This window comes from Herpailurus yagouaroundi, unplaced genomic scaffold (assembly GCF_014898765.1).
Source record: "Herpailurus yagouaroundi ecotype Mexico unplaced genomic scaffold, PumYag 160, whole genome shotgun sequence".
Lineage (NCBI taxonomy): Eukaryota > Metazoa > Chordata > Mammalia > Carnivora > Felidae > Herpailurus > Herpailurus yagouaroundi.
In genome coordinates, this window is record NW_024412401.1 from 53,127,022 (window position 1) to 53,144,027 (window position 17,006).

General features: G+C 58.6%; 1 protein-coding gene across 11 annotated transcripts in view; it reads right to left on the reverse strand.

Annotated features, from left to right (window-relative positions):
- The window catches only part of RAPGEF1 (Rap guanine nucleotide exchange factor 1), a 110,135-nt gene that overhangs the window by 21,221 nt on the left and 71,908 nt on the right, over nucleotides 1–17,006 (reverse strand). For 5 of the 11 annotated variants that reach the window (XM_040482687.1, XM_040482691.1, XM_040482690.1 and 2 more), the window contains 2 exons: nucleotides 13,401–13,600; nucleotides 10,952–11,110 (listed from right to left, as the gene is read on the reverse strand). In XM_040482687.1, the coding sequence (XP_040338621.1) occupies nucleotides 10,952–11,110; nucleotides 13,401–13,600 (359 nt within the window). The remainder of the gene's footprint in view (nucleotides 1–10,951; nucleotides 11,111–13,400; nucleotides 13,601–17,006) is intronic. The other 6 variants (XM_040482692.1, XM_040482694.1, XM_040482696.1 and 3 more) reach the window with 2 other exon arrangements.

Here is a 17,006-nt window from a genome sequence, read left to right on the forward strand (position 1 = left end):
CCCCCCCGCCGCTGCCGGCCAGCCCTGCTCCTTCCTGGCTGGCCTGAGTAGTCTAAAGCTCCCTCTCGCTCTGCAGGTGTGTATCAGACTCAGGACACCTACCCCAGGCACCTACTCACTCGTACACATTTTATTTCCCCATCTAACTCCCGAACTCAAGACCAACCCCGTACGTGGTCACAGGAATTCATGGGAAGTGCCGTCCACGTTCTGAAGGACAGGCACCGGAGGCCGAGATTCCTGGGAAGCTCCATTCCCACAAGCTTTCTACACAAGCTGGCTGAGGGGATGCCCGGCTCAGTGGCTCTCATACTGGGGGGCTGAGGAGCCTGAACATCCACGGTGCCCTCACCAGCCAGGTGCCACATTTCACTGATCTTTTATAGCAACCACCCAGGCCTGGGGGACTCACTCTGGACCTTGCTGGGGATGGCAGTGGGGTCAAATGTTTGGCTTTGGGGGCTCTCCATTCATCCCTGGTGAATGTCCCCCCTTGTAGTGAGGCTCTCTCACTGGCTGGGAAAGGCCAAAGAGAAGACAGCGTATGGAACGCATTGGCCAACGGATGGTACGGTCTGGTCCCGGGAGGCCACCCTGAGAAGCCCACGTGGCCCTTTCGGGCAGCGGCTTTGGTCTCACGCAGGAGCCTGGTTCAGCTCTGTTGCCTGTGTGTCCCCAAGGACACAGGCTGTCATGAGATGTGCTGACGGATGCCTCTCCCTTGAGCACGTACCCAACTAGTTTAGGTATTAGGAGGTGGGGACCTCTGGGAGGTGCTTAAGAGCTCCCTTCCTAAATGTGATCAGTGCCAGGATAGAGGGTCCAGAGAGATGCCTTGCCCTTCTACCGTGTGGGGATACAACCAGAAGTCTGTGACCGGAAGGGGACACCGACCATGGTGGCAGCCTGACCTCGGACCACAGCCTCCAGAACCGTGCTGTATGTAAGCACCCAGGCTGTGGAGCTGTGTTATAGCAGCTTGAACAGACTAAGACAGATGCCAGCTCTTTTAGGGGTCCGGGACCTGTCCTCATGGACCACCCCTGAAGCGTAAAGTCTCTCGGCACTTGGGCAGGCCCCGCAATAACTGAGCACTGGACAGACACTCACGAGCGGTTTCTATGCGGTCACAAGATGCATCAGGTGTGACGGTACCTTCTTGACCAGCTTTGATCTGGCCCGCTCAGGGTGGCGGACTCCCAAGCACCATGGGTGCCTTTTCCGGGAGATGGCCTCAGGGTGGCTGCCGAGGGCATACTCTCAAATCACACAGACTGGGCTCCGGTCCCCGGCTCTCTTTCCACCTGTGTGACCTTGGGTAAACAGCCTAAGTTCTTGAGCCTCAGTTTCCTTCCCTTTAAAACAGCGATGCAAATGCATAGCACTGTATGCTAATTATACTAGAAGAAAAAAATGCAAAATGAAAACCCAGGAGGCAGGGACCACGCTTCTGTGGTGGGGTTTCTGGGGAGTTACAGAGATGATGCTCTGGAAGTCCTGGGTGCAGTCAGGGCTGCTCGGTCAGCTCTCCTCCCTCATCCTCCAAAATACCAGGAAACCCCAGAGCTGAGGTATTCAGTGGGGTCTACCGCGGATTCACAGAAACGAGGGGCTACTTAGGGACTGATTCTAATGTTAGTATCGACGTGCCTAAACACTGGCTGACTCACAGGAGTCTGCAGGGTGACAGGCTGCCCCCAGGGGGGAAGGAAGGATACCCAAGGATGTGCGCTATGGAGGGGGGCGGCCGCCGCCGGGAGACAGACCGCAAGGGGGCTGCCTCTCCAGGACAAAGGCTCCTGGGCTGCCTGCGCTCCCTTCCCGCAGCAGCATCCCCCCCCCCCGCCGCCCCCCCCCCCCCCCAGCCTGGGAGCAGCTCCGGCATCCCAGCTATGCAGTCCTGCTGGGACAAGAGCCAAACTTGAAAAATACCTTCCAGTGGGGAAGCGCCCCGCAAGGCCCCTCCCCGCAGTGCCCCTCCGGCAACTCTGGAGGGGAGGGCACTTGGGGGCTCATCCTTACACAGTTTCCCCCCAAGCTCTGCCTCCACGGATCCCCCAGAGAGTTCTCTCCAGGCCCTCTGAGGCCACATTTTTCGTAGGGGCAGGAGAAAGGCAGGCTGGCCACGGAGCAGAAACACCACTTCGCCCCTGCCTGGAGTTTATTCTAGGACCTGGCTGGTGCCTGGCTTTGCCTCTGACAGAGAGTTGCTGCTTTCTCTGTAGCAGGAATTTTTATTTATAGCCAGAGTAAGACTGTTTGGGCTGAGATTTTTATGCCAGGAGGGGGGCTGCCTGTCTGGAGACGGCAGATTTCTGCAGAAGATCTAGGCGTGCCAGAGCCAAGTTCCTGCAAAAGAAAGCAGTTAGGAGGGGCTGCCTGGTCCCTGCCATCAGCCTCGGTCACAATTTGTCAGAGTGCCAGCAAAACCCGTTTGGGGATGACGATGCCTGCTGGTCAGTGAGGTGCTAAGGGTTTTGCACGAATCCTCTCATTTAATCTACACCAAGGGCTGTTACGATCCTTGTCACAAAGACGGAGAAACGGGCTGAGAGTGCAGGCTACGCACCCGATAACACACGGCTTGGCTCCTGAGAGACGTGTGGGGCATCTCACTGTCAGCGAGGGTTCTGGGCAGGTGACAGGCCCCACCCTGTCATCCCACGGCTCCGCAGGATACAGCCTCCTAACTCGCTGGGAAATCTCCTTGGCTAAGTGTTTTGCGATGACCAGCATGCAAAAGGCAGTGAGCTGAGGCCCGATATACGAGCCAGGGATGCAGAGATAACATCTGCCCTCACAGAGACGGGAGACGCGGGAAGTGGCCACCCGTTCTGAAAACATACACTCGAAAGAACCACCAAGAGTCTTCCGGGTGGAAAAAACGGTGGAGGTTGACGACCGTACATGTTAACAGGCCATTCACACGCTAAGAAGCAAAGCCACCCAAAGCTGGCCAGGCATGCAGTTTTCAATGACACTTTATCTCCAGCAGAGTCTTGGCGTGAACCATGACTGGGGAGGAGCCCTGTGCTGTGCTGGCAAGAAAGCAGGAGAAGAGATCTTCAAAAGGAAACTTCTGGCTCCTCGCTGTAACAGACATCCCATTCACTTCCCCTGATTATCAGGAAGAACGAGGGTGCCGGAGGCGGCAGAGAGGGTGCCAGCGGCTGAGGGCTACGGCCACAGGCCCGAGGGCCTCGATGGCTCTGCGTTTCCACGGTGACTTGCGCCCCAAGCTCTGGAGAACCCGCAACTCCACCAGTCACAGGGAGACGCAATCATCCGAGCGAATGGACTCACTGTCGTAAAGCGTCTGGGAAGGACAGAAGTTGCCAGAGATTGGTCATCACTGCACACTCTTGGCTCCAGCGAGGCTTATGACTTCAGTGGTTCTGGACGCTGCTCACCAACACAGATAAGCTATTGGACAGCTGGTTTTCAGGCTTAAATTCATCATTTGTGAGAAAACACACTCCAGGGAGGCTGCTGTTCTAGCGTTGCTTGGGCCTCCTTCCCGTACGCGGAGTCACTGGGAACCCCGCAGCTCAGCACCGGTCCTGGGCTCACACTTCCCTGAAACCAGAGACTGTGAGTGTGAACACAACCAACACAGCACGGGGCTACGCCGTTCCTCTTGGAGGAAAGTCCAGCTCACAGCCGCCGCACGACACCCCCCGCCATCTCCGGGGGACGGATCTCCTGCGGACAAGTACGTCCGACGACTTGGCTCCTAAGGGATGGGAGGTCCCCAGGAAGGACCCTTGATAACGTTCCTCGTCACTCCGTGAGGCACACTGGGAGGGGCACCGCTGCACGCGTCTCCTCTCTCCTTCCTGTTCCCCCATCAACTACTTATTTGCCAAAGCCCTTTTTCGGGTCTCCCTTACGCCCAGAAGCGACTTCCTTCTTTGATGCCTTTGTGTCAGAAGGCGGGTTCTGAGGCCGAGGCCACCACCGCCTGCTCGTGGCACGGAGAGGCACCTTGGCGTGGGTGCTGGGGCCTCGTGCATCTTAGCAAAGAAAGGGACAGCGGCAGCACAGTGGACCCCCAAAATATCTTCTCTCTTTTTGAATAAACTTCTTGGTGGAATCTAGTTTTAAAAACCATTTGAGAATTCTAATTAGTATTTTATAACAAAGGATGTAAAGAATAAAACCCCAAGAATGTTTGCGTAGGAGAATTTTTGGTAGGATGGGTGCAAAGTTAGAAACGTATTGCATTTCTTGTCATGTGACATTTTTGCAATCTGAATCACAAGATCTTCCTTGAACACCACTGGTTTCAAAGCCAATGGTCTCTTGCCTAATCGCGTTCTTGCAAAAACCTCGAATACGTTTTAGGATGCTCTGTATGTGCACTAAACGTTAAGAGCATCGACGCTTTATAGAAGTATTTAATACAGACTCAAAAATTACTTTACTCCTGTTCTAGAAATCTGACAACTATTTTTACCCGGTTTGGATTTAAACGGCATGCCAGGGGCTCTACCTTAGACTCGTTCTCAGAACTCCGTTTAGAGCCTGCGGCTACAGCGTGTGAAGTGTCAGAACACGAAGGAGCAGCAGTCCTCTCCATGTCCAGCCTACGTGCGGGCCTTTCCTTTCACACAGCCTTCCCGGGTCGCCGTTAGTTACTGGCAACTGACAGTGGGGATCTGGATCCTAGCTTCAGCTCTCACCAAAGACTCTGAACAAACGACATGGGCAGCTTCTCTAGCCCGGTCGCCCCGTCTCTGGAGTGGAGTGAGCACTGCCTCCCGGAGCTGTGGGAAAGGGACCCTCACAAGTGGACGAGCGGGCTGAAACGGGTGAGGGTCCGTGTGCACGGACAGCACCCTTGGGGTTCAGGTCGCCACGGGACCCTCGCAAGGACCAACGGGGTCCTTTTGGCACCCGGCCAGCCGGACAGTCATGGACGGAGTCAGGGGCACAGCTGCAGCGAGGGGCTGTCGCCCATTCTTGGGTCTGAAGCTGGTCCAAGAGCAATGACCATCCAAAATGCCATGAGCGCCGGCAAAACAGCAGCAGGGAAGTCTTGAAAGAGAGGAGCAGAAGTGGCTGAGTCGCAGTGGCTGCTTCGGCAAGTCTCCAAGGCCGAGGATCCCCAAGTTCTGGTCTCGGGCCCAACAGATAGCAGCCAGGGCGTTCTGGGTTAGCAGGAAGGAAAATGAGGAAGAAACGGGGTTTTTGGCCACAGCGTGGGACCGGCGTGTCTGACGCATACAAGCGGAGAGGCTACTGTGGCGAGCCGACACCTGGCTGTCACGACGAAACGCGGGGAGCGGGAACGTGGGCGCAATGGCGGGCGGAGAGGACCGCGTGCCTCCCTGCTCCCTGCCTTTGGGTGAACGAACACCCTCCTGGTCAGTCTGGCGTCACAGAGCACCCGCTGCTTGCTGGCTCGGCCCTGAGCTGCGTACCAAGGCTGCAAGCACGTAACAAGCCCAGCCCCAGCCTCAGAGGATTTGTGACCTTAAGGAAAAAGAACTTGAGCCTTACAGAAGAAAGAAAGAATTTCCCAGTGTGGTAAATAAACGTTACTATGATGCCTCCCTTTTTGTTAAACACTGGTTGTGTGCCTTTCACTACATTTCTCGCTCCACATGTGCTCTGCCTTTAACCTTCACGACAACTCGGGGCTCCCGTCACCGAAGAGGAAAGGGCGGCCTACTGATCCGGAGGCGGCACGCTCGGGTCCACCCCGCCAGTGAGGAAAAACAAGGTGGGGACGGTGACGGGCGCCGCCGGGAAGGGTGGGACACGTGACAGAAGGAAGGATGTGCAGGAGAGCCAGGGAGTCGGCGCCCGGAGAAGGCGGAGGGAGCACAGGGCTTGGGCAGGGGACAGGTGGGCACTGGTAGCTGGCGAGGCCTCAGAAGGCTCTGCAGTGATAAGGGGACGCTGCAACCTGGCCAGCGAGAGGGGGGCACGGTGGCAGGAAGGCCAGTGGGGAGGCCACAGGAGCCGTGCGGGGGGCGGGGAGAGGGAAGCCGCGACAGGGCTGGAGGCGAGGGGCTCAGGGCCCAGGCCAGGACGCACAGCAGGGCTTGGTGAGCGGCGGGGCACGTCACAGGTCAACGTGGCACGTGTGTGGCCGGGGAGGAAAGACAGCTCCTCGCTTCCTGCCTGGGCAGCTCGGGGACGGCGGAAACGTTCCGAGAGACAACAAGGATGGGGGCGGAGGGGCTCGGCTGGGCCTGTGGGGTCTACTTCCTAATCCCAGGGGGACGAGTCCGGGTCTGGCGAGGCGCCCGCACTTGCACCTTGAGGACCCTACTCGGTGGTACGGCCCCCAAGAACGGGGCAGTGTACGAGCCCATGACTTCCGGGGTGTGAAACCCCGACAGGCCAGGAAGGACCACGCGACCAAGAGGCCTGGCTCTCCCTGTGACGGCGGGGCTGGGCCACTCTGAGGGAGAGCCTGGCAAGTCTGGCAGGCCAGCGGAACGGAGCCCCAGCCAGGACAGCTGGAGCTCGGAGAGGTACCCCCCGTCCCTGGGCCGCCAGCGTCGCCCACCCCCTCCCCCGCTCTCATCTCTCAAAGTGAGGGAGGTCTACGCAGGTCAGGAAAGCACAGAGGTGAGTCAACATCAGGAAGCGGCAAGGCACAGAGGCTTCCGAGGAAGCCAGGGACTTCTCTCTTCCAGCACAAGGCACACACCGGGGCCCAGCCCAGCAAGCCTGAGCTCCCGGCCACTCTCCCCCGCTTCCCCACTCCACCGTCTGTCCTCCGCACTTTCACTTCCTGTCTGCTCGCCAGACCGCTCTTTCAGCCCACGGTCTCTGTGACAGCCGCTGGGCTGCCGTTCATGGCAGCAAAGGCGAGAGACAAAGGCACTCGTGGGACTTCAGGGGCCTCCACGTGTCTCAGGGAGTGGGCCCTTGCCGTCGCACTGTGAGGGGAAGGCACGGCAGAGGAACACGGTCCACGAAGCAGGCCTTCCAGTGAAAGCATTTGTGCCGACGTGCAAAAACCTGGGTTCAACACCTCAGAGACTCACTCTCTGCCCAGGACGGGACACCAGCCGCTCTGCCCACCCTCCCCCGTCCTTTTTCACTGAAGTCTTAGAGACGATACGCACTGGATGTTCTTACCCTAAAAATGTTTCAAATAAATGACAGTTATCATGGGTCCCTCTCAAGTTCTCCTCAAAACCTGGGTCTCTCAGCAGTTTTACTTCCAGAATCATTCCGGAAGCCAAGATGGTAAAGAAGCATTTCAACACATTCCCAGCACCTGAGTCCATCTTCTGGGGGTAAAATACCTGCGCCTTGCAGTCAGCGGAGAAGGGCTGTACCAGAAACCAGTCTGGGGGTGGAGGAAGGTGACTGTTCTAACGTCAACATTTCAAGCCCTGAAGGGCACTGGCAACCCTGAGGGCTGCTGGGAGGTTTTCAACACCCTGGTCGAGGGTCAAGTGCATACAGACCCGATCCAACTTTTAAGATCCTTTTTAGAGTCACAAGACCAGCGTTCAGAGGCAAAGCCGAAGCAAGCCAGAGGAGGGACCTGGGGATTCAGTGCGGAGCGGGGAGGGCTGCCGCCGGAAGGACCGGAACTGGAGTGGAGGCGGAGGGCGGGCGGCCAGCATGGTGGGGCTGCAGGGAGGACAGGGCAGGCAGCCCGGGGGGGGGGGTACCAGTAAGTGAGAGAGAGACTCTGGGGACAGAAAGGGAGGACCCCACTATCAGGTCAGAGAGCTGTCTGTAGGAAGGCACATCACTGAAGTGCCTTCCGGGGCCAGCTACATTGCCAAGGCCCGGCGGAATCCTATCAGGAACGGGGGGACCCGGCCTCCCTGCGCCTGGCTCTCCGCATCCTTCCTGGCTCTCACTCGCTCACTCCTCATGTCCCTGAACACCTTCCTCTATCTAACAGCCCAGAGACCACATGCCTGTCTGGGTAGATGTCCAAGTTTCAGGACGCAGCACGAGCTGGGCAGGACGGGAAGTCTGTGGACTGGGAGCGAAGGCTTCTGTGGGACGAGAGCTGGGCAGACACAGTGGAAGATGCCAGGAAGAGTGTGAGCACCCCCTGGTGTGGCCCCCAAGGGCCATGCTCAGGAAGGAGCCTCGGGGGAAAAGGTCCGTTGCAGTGAAGGTGTGCGACGCTAAGCACACGGGGGAGGGCCGGCTGGCTCACTACCCTTCAGCCAGCTGCCCCATAACCTCACTCCTTGAGCGCTTACACCTGCGGTGACCTTCCAGAATGCATAGGAGGCCCCCACCCTCCAGGCAGGATAGAACATCCGTGGCGTGGAACATCTTGGACTTGTTTTCCCTGACCTTTGCCCTTTATCTCCCGGAAATCCTAACTGTCCTTCAGGCAACGGCCCGAGTGCCACCTTTCCCAGGAGGCTCTGTCCTTGTCCTGGCTCCACGGCCCCGATGGTTCCGACAGCCTGTGACTCTATCGGGCTTACGCACACCCTGCCTCAGCATGAGCCTCTCCCATGCTTGTACTCTGCCTACCGGGCCGCTGCGGACCCCTGCACGAGGAGAACCCGTGCGCTCGCTGAATTAAACTCAACCCGGAACACCAGGAAGAGCGAACAAGAGGCTTTTTCAGCCCCCGTTTCAATTATGCTTGGTCAATGCAGCCGTCCTGCTCCAATTCAAGAATCTTTTGGTAGGAGTAACAGGTCGCTGACAGGGTGAGGGGTCTTCGGGTTTGACAACTGCCGTACCCCTAAATGGCGTCCCTTCAGAATTCTGTGGTGGACTGACGACAGAGGCCCAGGAGAGACAGAGCGAGGAGATTTGGGAATAACGGGCCGCTCTGAGCGCCACCCAAAGCCCTCCACTTGGGCTCATCTCAGAAGGCAAGTAGGAAATACACAAAGATGTTGGCCTTGCAATACACCGCCACTTTGCGGGAGAGGGGGTCAGCGTGCCAGATGTCAAACGTTCCAAACCTTCAGGCCATTACTAACAGCTCTGGAGGCGGGAGTAGGGTGGGGGACTTTCCCTTTCGGAAATAAAGCACCTTTAGTAGTTCATTCCCCTGGGTTCTGCTGCGGAGTTGGTACGCAGAATGTGGTCTTTCTGATGCGAGGCGTCTGGGGACTCCCCTACGTCCCGGGGCTGGAAACTGGGACATACTCAAGCCCAGGCTTCATTAAAATGCCCTCAAACTTTCATCAACTCCGGAGTAAACAGAGCAGCTCACTGACAGCCCCCTAAGCCCAAACCATTCAAAAGGGACATTGTGGACGCTTTCTTAGGATAACTCACACTTTCCTTCTGTTCACAGAGGGGAAAAAACGGTCAAGAGCTGGATTGTCTAAAGGCCAAGTTCTGCACGATTTGTGAAAGAAACTCACCAGAAGTGCCTGCTGAGGAAACAGAGGGCGTCTGTGTGCCAGGGCAGGGCCGGGAGGAGGCAGGGAGGCTGTGTGGCCTTCCCGTAGCAAGCACAGGGCCGCCGAGGGCTCTCAAGAGTTAGGCCCCAGCACCCAAAAGAACAGTGCATTCCTCACCGCAGGCAGGACCATCTCGACCCGGGCCCTGGATAGGTGGTTCCCAAAGACGGAAACCAGACAGGACCACACTGGGAACCTGAGCTTTGGTAGGTCTCTCTCTGAGAGTCACCAGGTCAACCTCACTGGTTTCAGAGGGAAAAGGAAGTCCATTTGGGTTGACCATGAGGTTAAGTCGTCCGTCCAAGCTCTCATGCGCAGGATTAGGACAGAGCAGAGACTAGAATCCAGAGCTCTGAGAGCAAGCGCTATGATAGTACATTTCTAAGCTTACCATGTGCCTGGCAGTTAGTTTCCTATGATTTTACTTACTCCCTACAATCACAAAATAAGAGACAAGTAAAAGCATAACCTCAATGGAAAGAAGTGAAGGCCAAAAAGAGTAGGTAAATTACCCAAAGGCAGAACTGATTTTAAGGAGGACCCAGACGAACCCCTGTCCGTGTTCTATCCCTGCTGCTCAGTCCCATTTCAACAAATTAAACGCAGAACTGTAGCTTTTTCGGTTCCTGGACAGATGGAGATTCCAGCAAAAGATGACAGACCGGCACCGTGCCTCCTCCACTGTCAGTGTCCCCTAAGTTTCAGAAGTAAACCGTTCACAGCAATGGCTGCACCCATTCCCCTCCTCTGTCCACGTCTGTCCCTCTGCAACATGATCTGCTGGAGCACCCCCCCCCCCCCCCCCCCGCAAGAGGCCGAGTGTACCTCCCGACTCCCCGAATCCAGACCGGCCCCGTGATTCAACCAAGAGAATGCAAGAAAGTGACAGGGTGCCAATTCCGAGCCTAGGCCTTAAGATACCTCGCGTGCTTCCGTTTGCTCCCTTGGAGCCCCGCCAGCTGCCACAGGAGCAAGCCCGGGCTAGCCTCACGGAGGCTAGCGGGTCATGAGGACCACAAATCAGCCCGCGGTCCTGGCTGAGGTTCCGGAGAGATTAGCTAGGTCAGCCAAAATCAGATCAGCAGTCAGCCGACTGACCTGTGTCCTAAGCAATGCCAAGTGGTTACCGTCATCTTAGGCCACTGAGTTCTGGAATGGCCTGTCACACAGGGTCCCCAGACTCAGACTCAAACTCCGTCACAGCCTGGTGAAGCCTGCTCTCTCTGGCCTTGCTTCCTGTGCAAAGACTACTTCTTCTTCAACACAGAACACTTACAGGGCTGACCCAAGGCCCAAGGGAGATCAAAATAAAAAGGCCAAAACACTCTGCCAGTTTCCGCCTGAGCAGTGAGGCTCAGAGCGGGGCTCCCGACGTTCCCCCATCCCCACCCCCACCTCATCCACCCCAACACTTCACACAGTCCTTAGGCCCCAGAGAGCCAACCGCGCACGCCCCTTCCCCCTTGTGCAGGGTCTGCAGGAGGACAGAGTCCGGCCTGGGTGGCAGCACACACATCAGCAGGCACAGGCGACAAACGAAAGATCGCACTCACGTTTCTGAGAAAGAGCAGCGGGGAGCGACTCACCGAGGGCACGGGCAAGTTGCCGTGCCGGCTGAGAAAGGAGTTAGAGACGGACACACTGATGCCCTGAGTGGCACTGCCGTCCTCGGGGGTGAAGGCCACTTTAGTTTGCTGGACACAGTAGGAGACAGAGGAGAAGGAAGAAGCAGCATAGGAGGCCTGCTGGACAGAAGGGACGAGAGAGAAGACAGGGAAGGAGGGAGAAAAGCAGAGAACGGTCAGGCAGGTATACGAGAAGCATACCTAGGCTGCTACCTAAGTCTGCTCGGACACTCTGGAGAGGGACGGCTTCTCCGCTCAGCTTAGGAATCAAAGACGCCTGCTGAGGGCTACCCGGATGAGAGGGTGCCCTCCTTCACCTCCTCGCGACAGATTTAAAAAGCGAACTTTCGTACAAGTCGCATCCGCTGGAAGTGGTTGTAAGGTACAAGGAGGCCAAGAGGGCCTGGAGCCCCATGGACCTGGCTCTGAATCCCGTTTCTTCCACTTACTACTCAGGACCTCTTCCTCCTCCGTGGGAGCAACCCAAGCAGTCATTATGCTCCAGTGGAGTTCGTGCACTCCTGGGACCAGGCCATCCAGCTCTGAACCTGGGCCTCACTGTTCGTGACCTGCTTGGCCTCGGGCATTATTTTAAGCTCTCTGTGCCTCAGGTTCATCATCCGTAAAGCGGGGACAACGCTGTCTGGGACCACGTATGTGTCAGGCACTCGACTGTGACTGCCACACTGTACGTGGGCTGACGGGCACAGTGATCACTACTGTTTTGCTGGTAAAACGGAGAGAGTCCTCCCTGCACCTGCATTTGAGAGCGGGCACGCCAAGCAGTCGGCACAGGGCACGTCACATGCCGTGTCGGGGCTTCAGCCAGAGTTGGGCTCGGTCCCCGCATCTTCTACTTCCAGCAGTGGGTAGGCTCCAGTTAAGTCACTCTGGCTTTCTCAGCCTCAGTTTACTTAACACGGGGGTGATAGAGGCTGTGGAGAGGATCATGGGAAACCAGACAGAAGCCCCAGTGCTGACATAGGGAGGCGTTCAGCCGAGCATCTGCCCTGCCAGCATGGTGAGGTGCTCCGCGGGTGCTCCCGGACGGGCTCTGGTTCCAAGCGTGCTCACTAGGGATGTGTGTGAAGCCTGTGGGCTCCACGGTGCGGAGAAGATGCCAAGGGGCACCTGTGGACACTGGCAGGAGGGGCCGAGACTGTCTCAGATCTCCATGAAATCTGGTTCGGCTGCTCAACCAAACATTTTAGGTTAGGGGTCCATGCGGCAGGCATTTCTATTTCCATGGTAAAGATCCCTTTTTGAAACGTTTTCAGAGTAATTCAGATTCACATTGGGGCACATTTGGGTGTTCGTGGGGGTGGGCAGGGTGGGTGAAGGACTGAGACCCTGAGTCTGAGTCGTGAGACACGGCTAGACAGTGGCAGGCCAAGAACCCAGGGCGGGTGCTGCCTTTCCTCTGACAGACCGAGCTGTCTCCCAGCAGGCTAGTCGTGCTCCTGCCTTGTCGGCCCCTGAGCTCACTGAACGTGGGCTCAGGGACCCTGCGGGCGGGGGCTCGGGGAGTGACCTGGGGACCTTGGTTGTCCAGTCAGCAGTTGCCTCCCAGCAAGGGAAGGGTGGCACCTTTGTGTCCCCTCAGGACAGACGAAAGATGGCCAGCTAGCCGGTCACCTCTGCGGTGGAAACACCACCAGGCTGGCCAGCCCATGACCAAAACGGCACGTGCAGCTCTGAACAAGAATCCCCTTCGGAGGTGCACTCCTCCCGGAAAGCACGGCCGGATGAGATGCCTGGATGCTACAACCTGACCACAGTCCACGTGGTTAGGAAACCGGCAGCAGGGAGAACAGGGTTCAGAGGCGGGCAGCAGGCACACCCCGCCCCCCCTGCCCAGTCCCGGAATCTCACATGCTGCCCACGCAGGACAGCCGGCCTTCTGTGCCGACCGGGGCTTCATTACCTATAGGGAATCCTCACACAGGAGTGTTTTCAGGGGAGGAGGGGCACCGTGCTTGGGACACAGAACGGCTCTGTTTACGGCCATCGTGCTTCAATAGGGCTTGTTTCCACGGGGCCATCCCTGGCCAGGGTGGGGTGTAAGTCACCCTGTGTAGCGAGGCCATTATGTAAATCAAGTTCACAGATGGCCGTGCACAGACCATGCCCTGTGCTTTGATGGAGTCCCTCCTTTCTGGGAGGTCTATAGTGGAGCCAAAGAAGAGAGGAGAAAACACGAGACCGTCGGCAGAGAAAGCAAACATTCTGAGCACAAGCCAGGCCCAGCTGCAGGGGCGGCAATGGAAGCGAGGGCGCCACCACCCCCGGGGCGGGGAGGCCGAGGAGCAGGCCCGTGAGCCGGCCAGGAGGAAGTGAGAGTGCCACGTGGCACCCGGCGTGGCACGCACGGCACGCACGGCCCGGGCCCCGGAAGCAGAGCGCGGCTTACCAGCTGCCGCTGCTTGGGGGGCAGGGCGGGGGGCGGGGCCAGCTCCTGCGGGGCCTCGGCGCTGAAGGAGTCGTTGAAGCCGTACACCTCCATGAGGAGCTTGTTCTTCTGCTGGTAGATGTGCTCGTTCTGCGGCGTCTGGTAGAACACGGACGGCTGCGGCTCCGAGTAGTCCTCCAGCAGCTGCATGTAGGCCAGCACTGCGAGACGGAGAGCGGGCGGGGCCCTGGCCGTGAGCGGGGGTCCCCCGCCAGCGCGCCCCCTCCGCACCCCGACCCGTCCCCGCGGGCCCGCCACACCAGGCCAGGAGCTTTGGAAACACGACAAGAGGGAGCCCTACGGAAACCGTGGCTCGGGCCGAGGCCGGCGCGACCCTGCAGGCTGGGCGACCCACGTGTGGCGCTCTGGTGGAGCCGGTGACAGCGGGGAGGCCGGGCGTGTGGGGGCAGGGACACGCGCGAACTCCCTGTACTTCCCGCTCAGTGTCGCTGAGCTCTAAGAAATAAAGCCTCTTTTTTAAAAAGCATCTTGGGGCGCCTGGGTGGCTTAGTCGGTTGGGCGGCCGACTTCGGCTCAGGTCATGATCTCGCGGTCCGTGAGTTCGAGCCCCGCCTCGGGCTCTGTGCTGACAGCTCAGAGCCTGGTGACTGTTTCGGATTCTGTGTTTCCCTCTCTCTGACCCTCCCCCATTCATGCTCTATCTCAAAAATAAATAAAAACGTTAAAAAAAAATTAAAAAATATAAAAGCATCTTGGGGCCCCCACCTCCCTGCTGACAAGCCCTGGGGGTCTCTGGCCCTGTTGCGCCCCCCCCCCCCCCCCAGCTGCCGCCTCCTCCCGCACCTGGGACACCTGGGACGTGTGCACATGCTGTTCCCTGCTCTTCCCAGTCCTGCCGGGCACATTCCTCCCTTGCTCGTGGCTCGGCGTCCCCAGGGGCTCCTCACCAGTCGCTTGCCCGGCAGCCCCACCTTCTCCCCCTTGTGGCCACTCAGCCCTTCCCACAGTGTGTCCTGAGCCGTCTGCGGGACTGTCCCAGGAGCACCAACGCGTCGGGCACCGGCTCAGCTGCCGGGGCCTCACAGGGGCCAGCAAACAAGTCCTCTGCCCACCTGAGGCCTACACCCTCCCACAAGGCAGGAGACAGACCCGGAGAGAGAGGCGCCCAGGGGGGTGGACAGCAGAGCGGGCTGGTGGCGGGCGCTTCTCCCGAGCACGGATGAGCCACGTGAAGGACTTCTGCACTGAGCCTGCAGGCCAGCAAAGGCCGAGGCCAGGCCCAGGGTGCGGTGAGCAGAGCAGAGCCAGCAAGGGGAGACTGGAAGGAGCGAGGCAGTCGCCTGGGGGGGGTCACGAGAGGCTGTGGGAAAGGGGCAGGGATGCCGCGGAGGCGAGGACCAACAAGGGCTCCCCTCGGGGCCTGCCCACGGCCGCTTTGTCTTGAGAAAACAACGCGGGGCCTCTGTGGTGGTTCGGGCGAAAGACTGCGGGGTGGGCGGAGGCGGGGAGAGTGGTTTGATGCAGGATACACTTTTAAAGCTGATGTAACAGGGCTTACTGCCTCCCACTCGAGTTGAAGCCCCTGGAGGGCAGGGACCATAAGGGTCCGCCGGGTCCACGGCTGCATCGTCAGCACGTGACACGCCGCAGATGTCCACAGATATTTGCAGAATGAATGAGTGAAGGAAACACGTGTCCTCCATCCCGGCTGAGTCCCTGCTAAACCAGGCGGCGGCCCCGGGGTGGGTCTTGTAACGCACCCACTGGGTAAACAAGTAACAGCCGCTAAACTCCGTTCCCCCCTTCCAGCCCAGAGGCCACAGAACGTCTCGGGCGAGAGACAAACTGCAAAGAAAGACGTGTTTGAATTCAAATGCGTGCGTCCTCTCCTCCCTAAACATCCTTCCAGAAACCCCAGCCCTTGCCGCCCTGCCACCTGCCATCAAGCGGCCGCTTCACGGTGGCACAGCCCGTAGCTGTGCGGCCGCCCAGGGACAGGCTCCCTCGCCTGAGCCGTGTGGCATCACCGGAGCGGCCCCGGCAGCAGATGCCAGCAGGGGCCTCACCCACGCGGGGAGGCGAGACGTCTCAGGGACCCGTCCTCACAGGCACCCTCTCCTGAGGCAGGCACAGAGGCCTCGGGCCTCGGGTGCGAGCATCAGTATGCGCCTCGCTCCTGACTTTTCGGGTGATCCAAGCCCCACCTCCAGAGCCAGGCCCTTCTGACGACTCCACGGGTTCGGGAAAGCGACCGTCTGGACCTGTGTCCAGCCCTCTGGCATCCTCAGGAAGGCCTTCTCCGATCCCCGTCTCTCTGTGGGACTAGAACCTGCACGTTCTAGTGACACTCCCCGTGGCAAAGTCTGGGTCAAGGCCGGCCCGGAATGCAGTACTGCCTTTCTCTTCTCTCGGCAGTGGAGGACGCTCCTGAGAGCAGGGGATCCCCGGCCAACACCAACACGCCCATGGCTGAAGGGCAGGTGCTGTTATGCCTCCTTGATTCACGAGTTAGGAACGAGGGCCGATCAACGTACTTACGGGGCCGCTGTGCACGCGCCATGGGGGAACCGGCGACGACGGGAGCTGGGAAGGAAAAGCGTCCAGGTTTGGAAGCAAGGGAGCTTAGGTGCGTGTGTGGCAGGCACAGGGATGCCAGCGAAGGCACCATCTGGAGCTGGGTGCTGTCCTCTTGGGTCATGTCACAAGCGCTATGAGCACCCGCTAGATACCAAGAAAAAGTGGCCAGGACAATTTTGCAGGGCTTAATTCTGTGTTTTCAAATAGTCTCCACATTGAGGGTAGACAGGGAATGCCTCTCTTGGGGGATGTCTTTCTGATGTCCTTCACCAAAAGGGGGATTGAAAAGAACCGGTATAAGGGCCTTCACTCCGACAAGCACTGAGCAGAGCGTGGCTGTAAAACGCGGTACGTAAAGGCAGTCTCGCCCGGAGGGGACAGCTGCCACAAGCGCACCTCACTGTCCCCCTTGAGCCCCGTGAGGCTCTCCTTCCATGCGGCACCAACACCATGAGGCCCCAGAGGAAGACGCAAGCCTCTGAAGGGGACCCCACACGCCTACCGAGTGACCCCTACAAAGACTGCACACAACCCTCTGTGGCGGACTCAGATGGGAAGCTTCCACAAGACCCGAACTGACGAAGTCCTCGCAGGGACCGGCTAACCAAGCAGAGAAACAGCAGTGAGGCTCGCGACCGGAGGAATAAGGAAGAGGGGTCCATTTCAAAAGCAGCCCAAGAGCTCAGAGAAAGGGGCAGCGGCATCACTGGAGACGCTCGCAGGCTGGTGCTCCCTGTGGGCACCCAGGGCAGTGATTAGGAAGCCTGTCGGGCACAAGGGGCTCGGGGGGCTGCCCTCAGCAAGAGGGGCCGAGGACCCTAAGGATGTCAGTGCCACCCAAAGGAGGAGGACACTGTGACACCAGCACTGCGTGTGTACGAGCTCGTCCAGCATTAATCACATATAAGGGATGATGTCGATCTCCTCCTTTCTCTCAAAGCAACTGTGCAAGTTTTCCACTGGGGCAAAGCCTGGAACGCCCCAAGGGTCCCCTCAGGGAGTGAGGAGCGGACTAGAGACGAGGGCTGT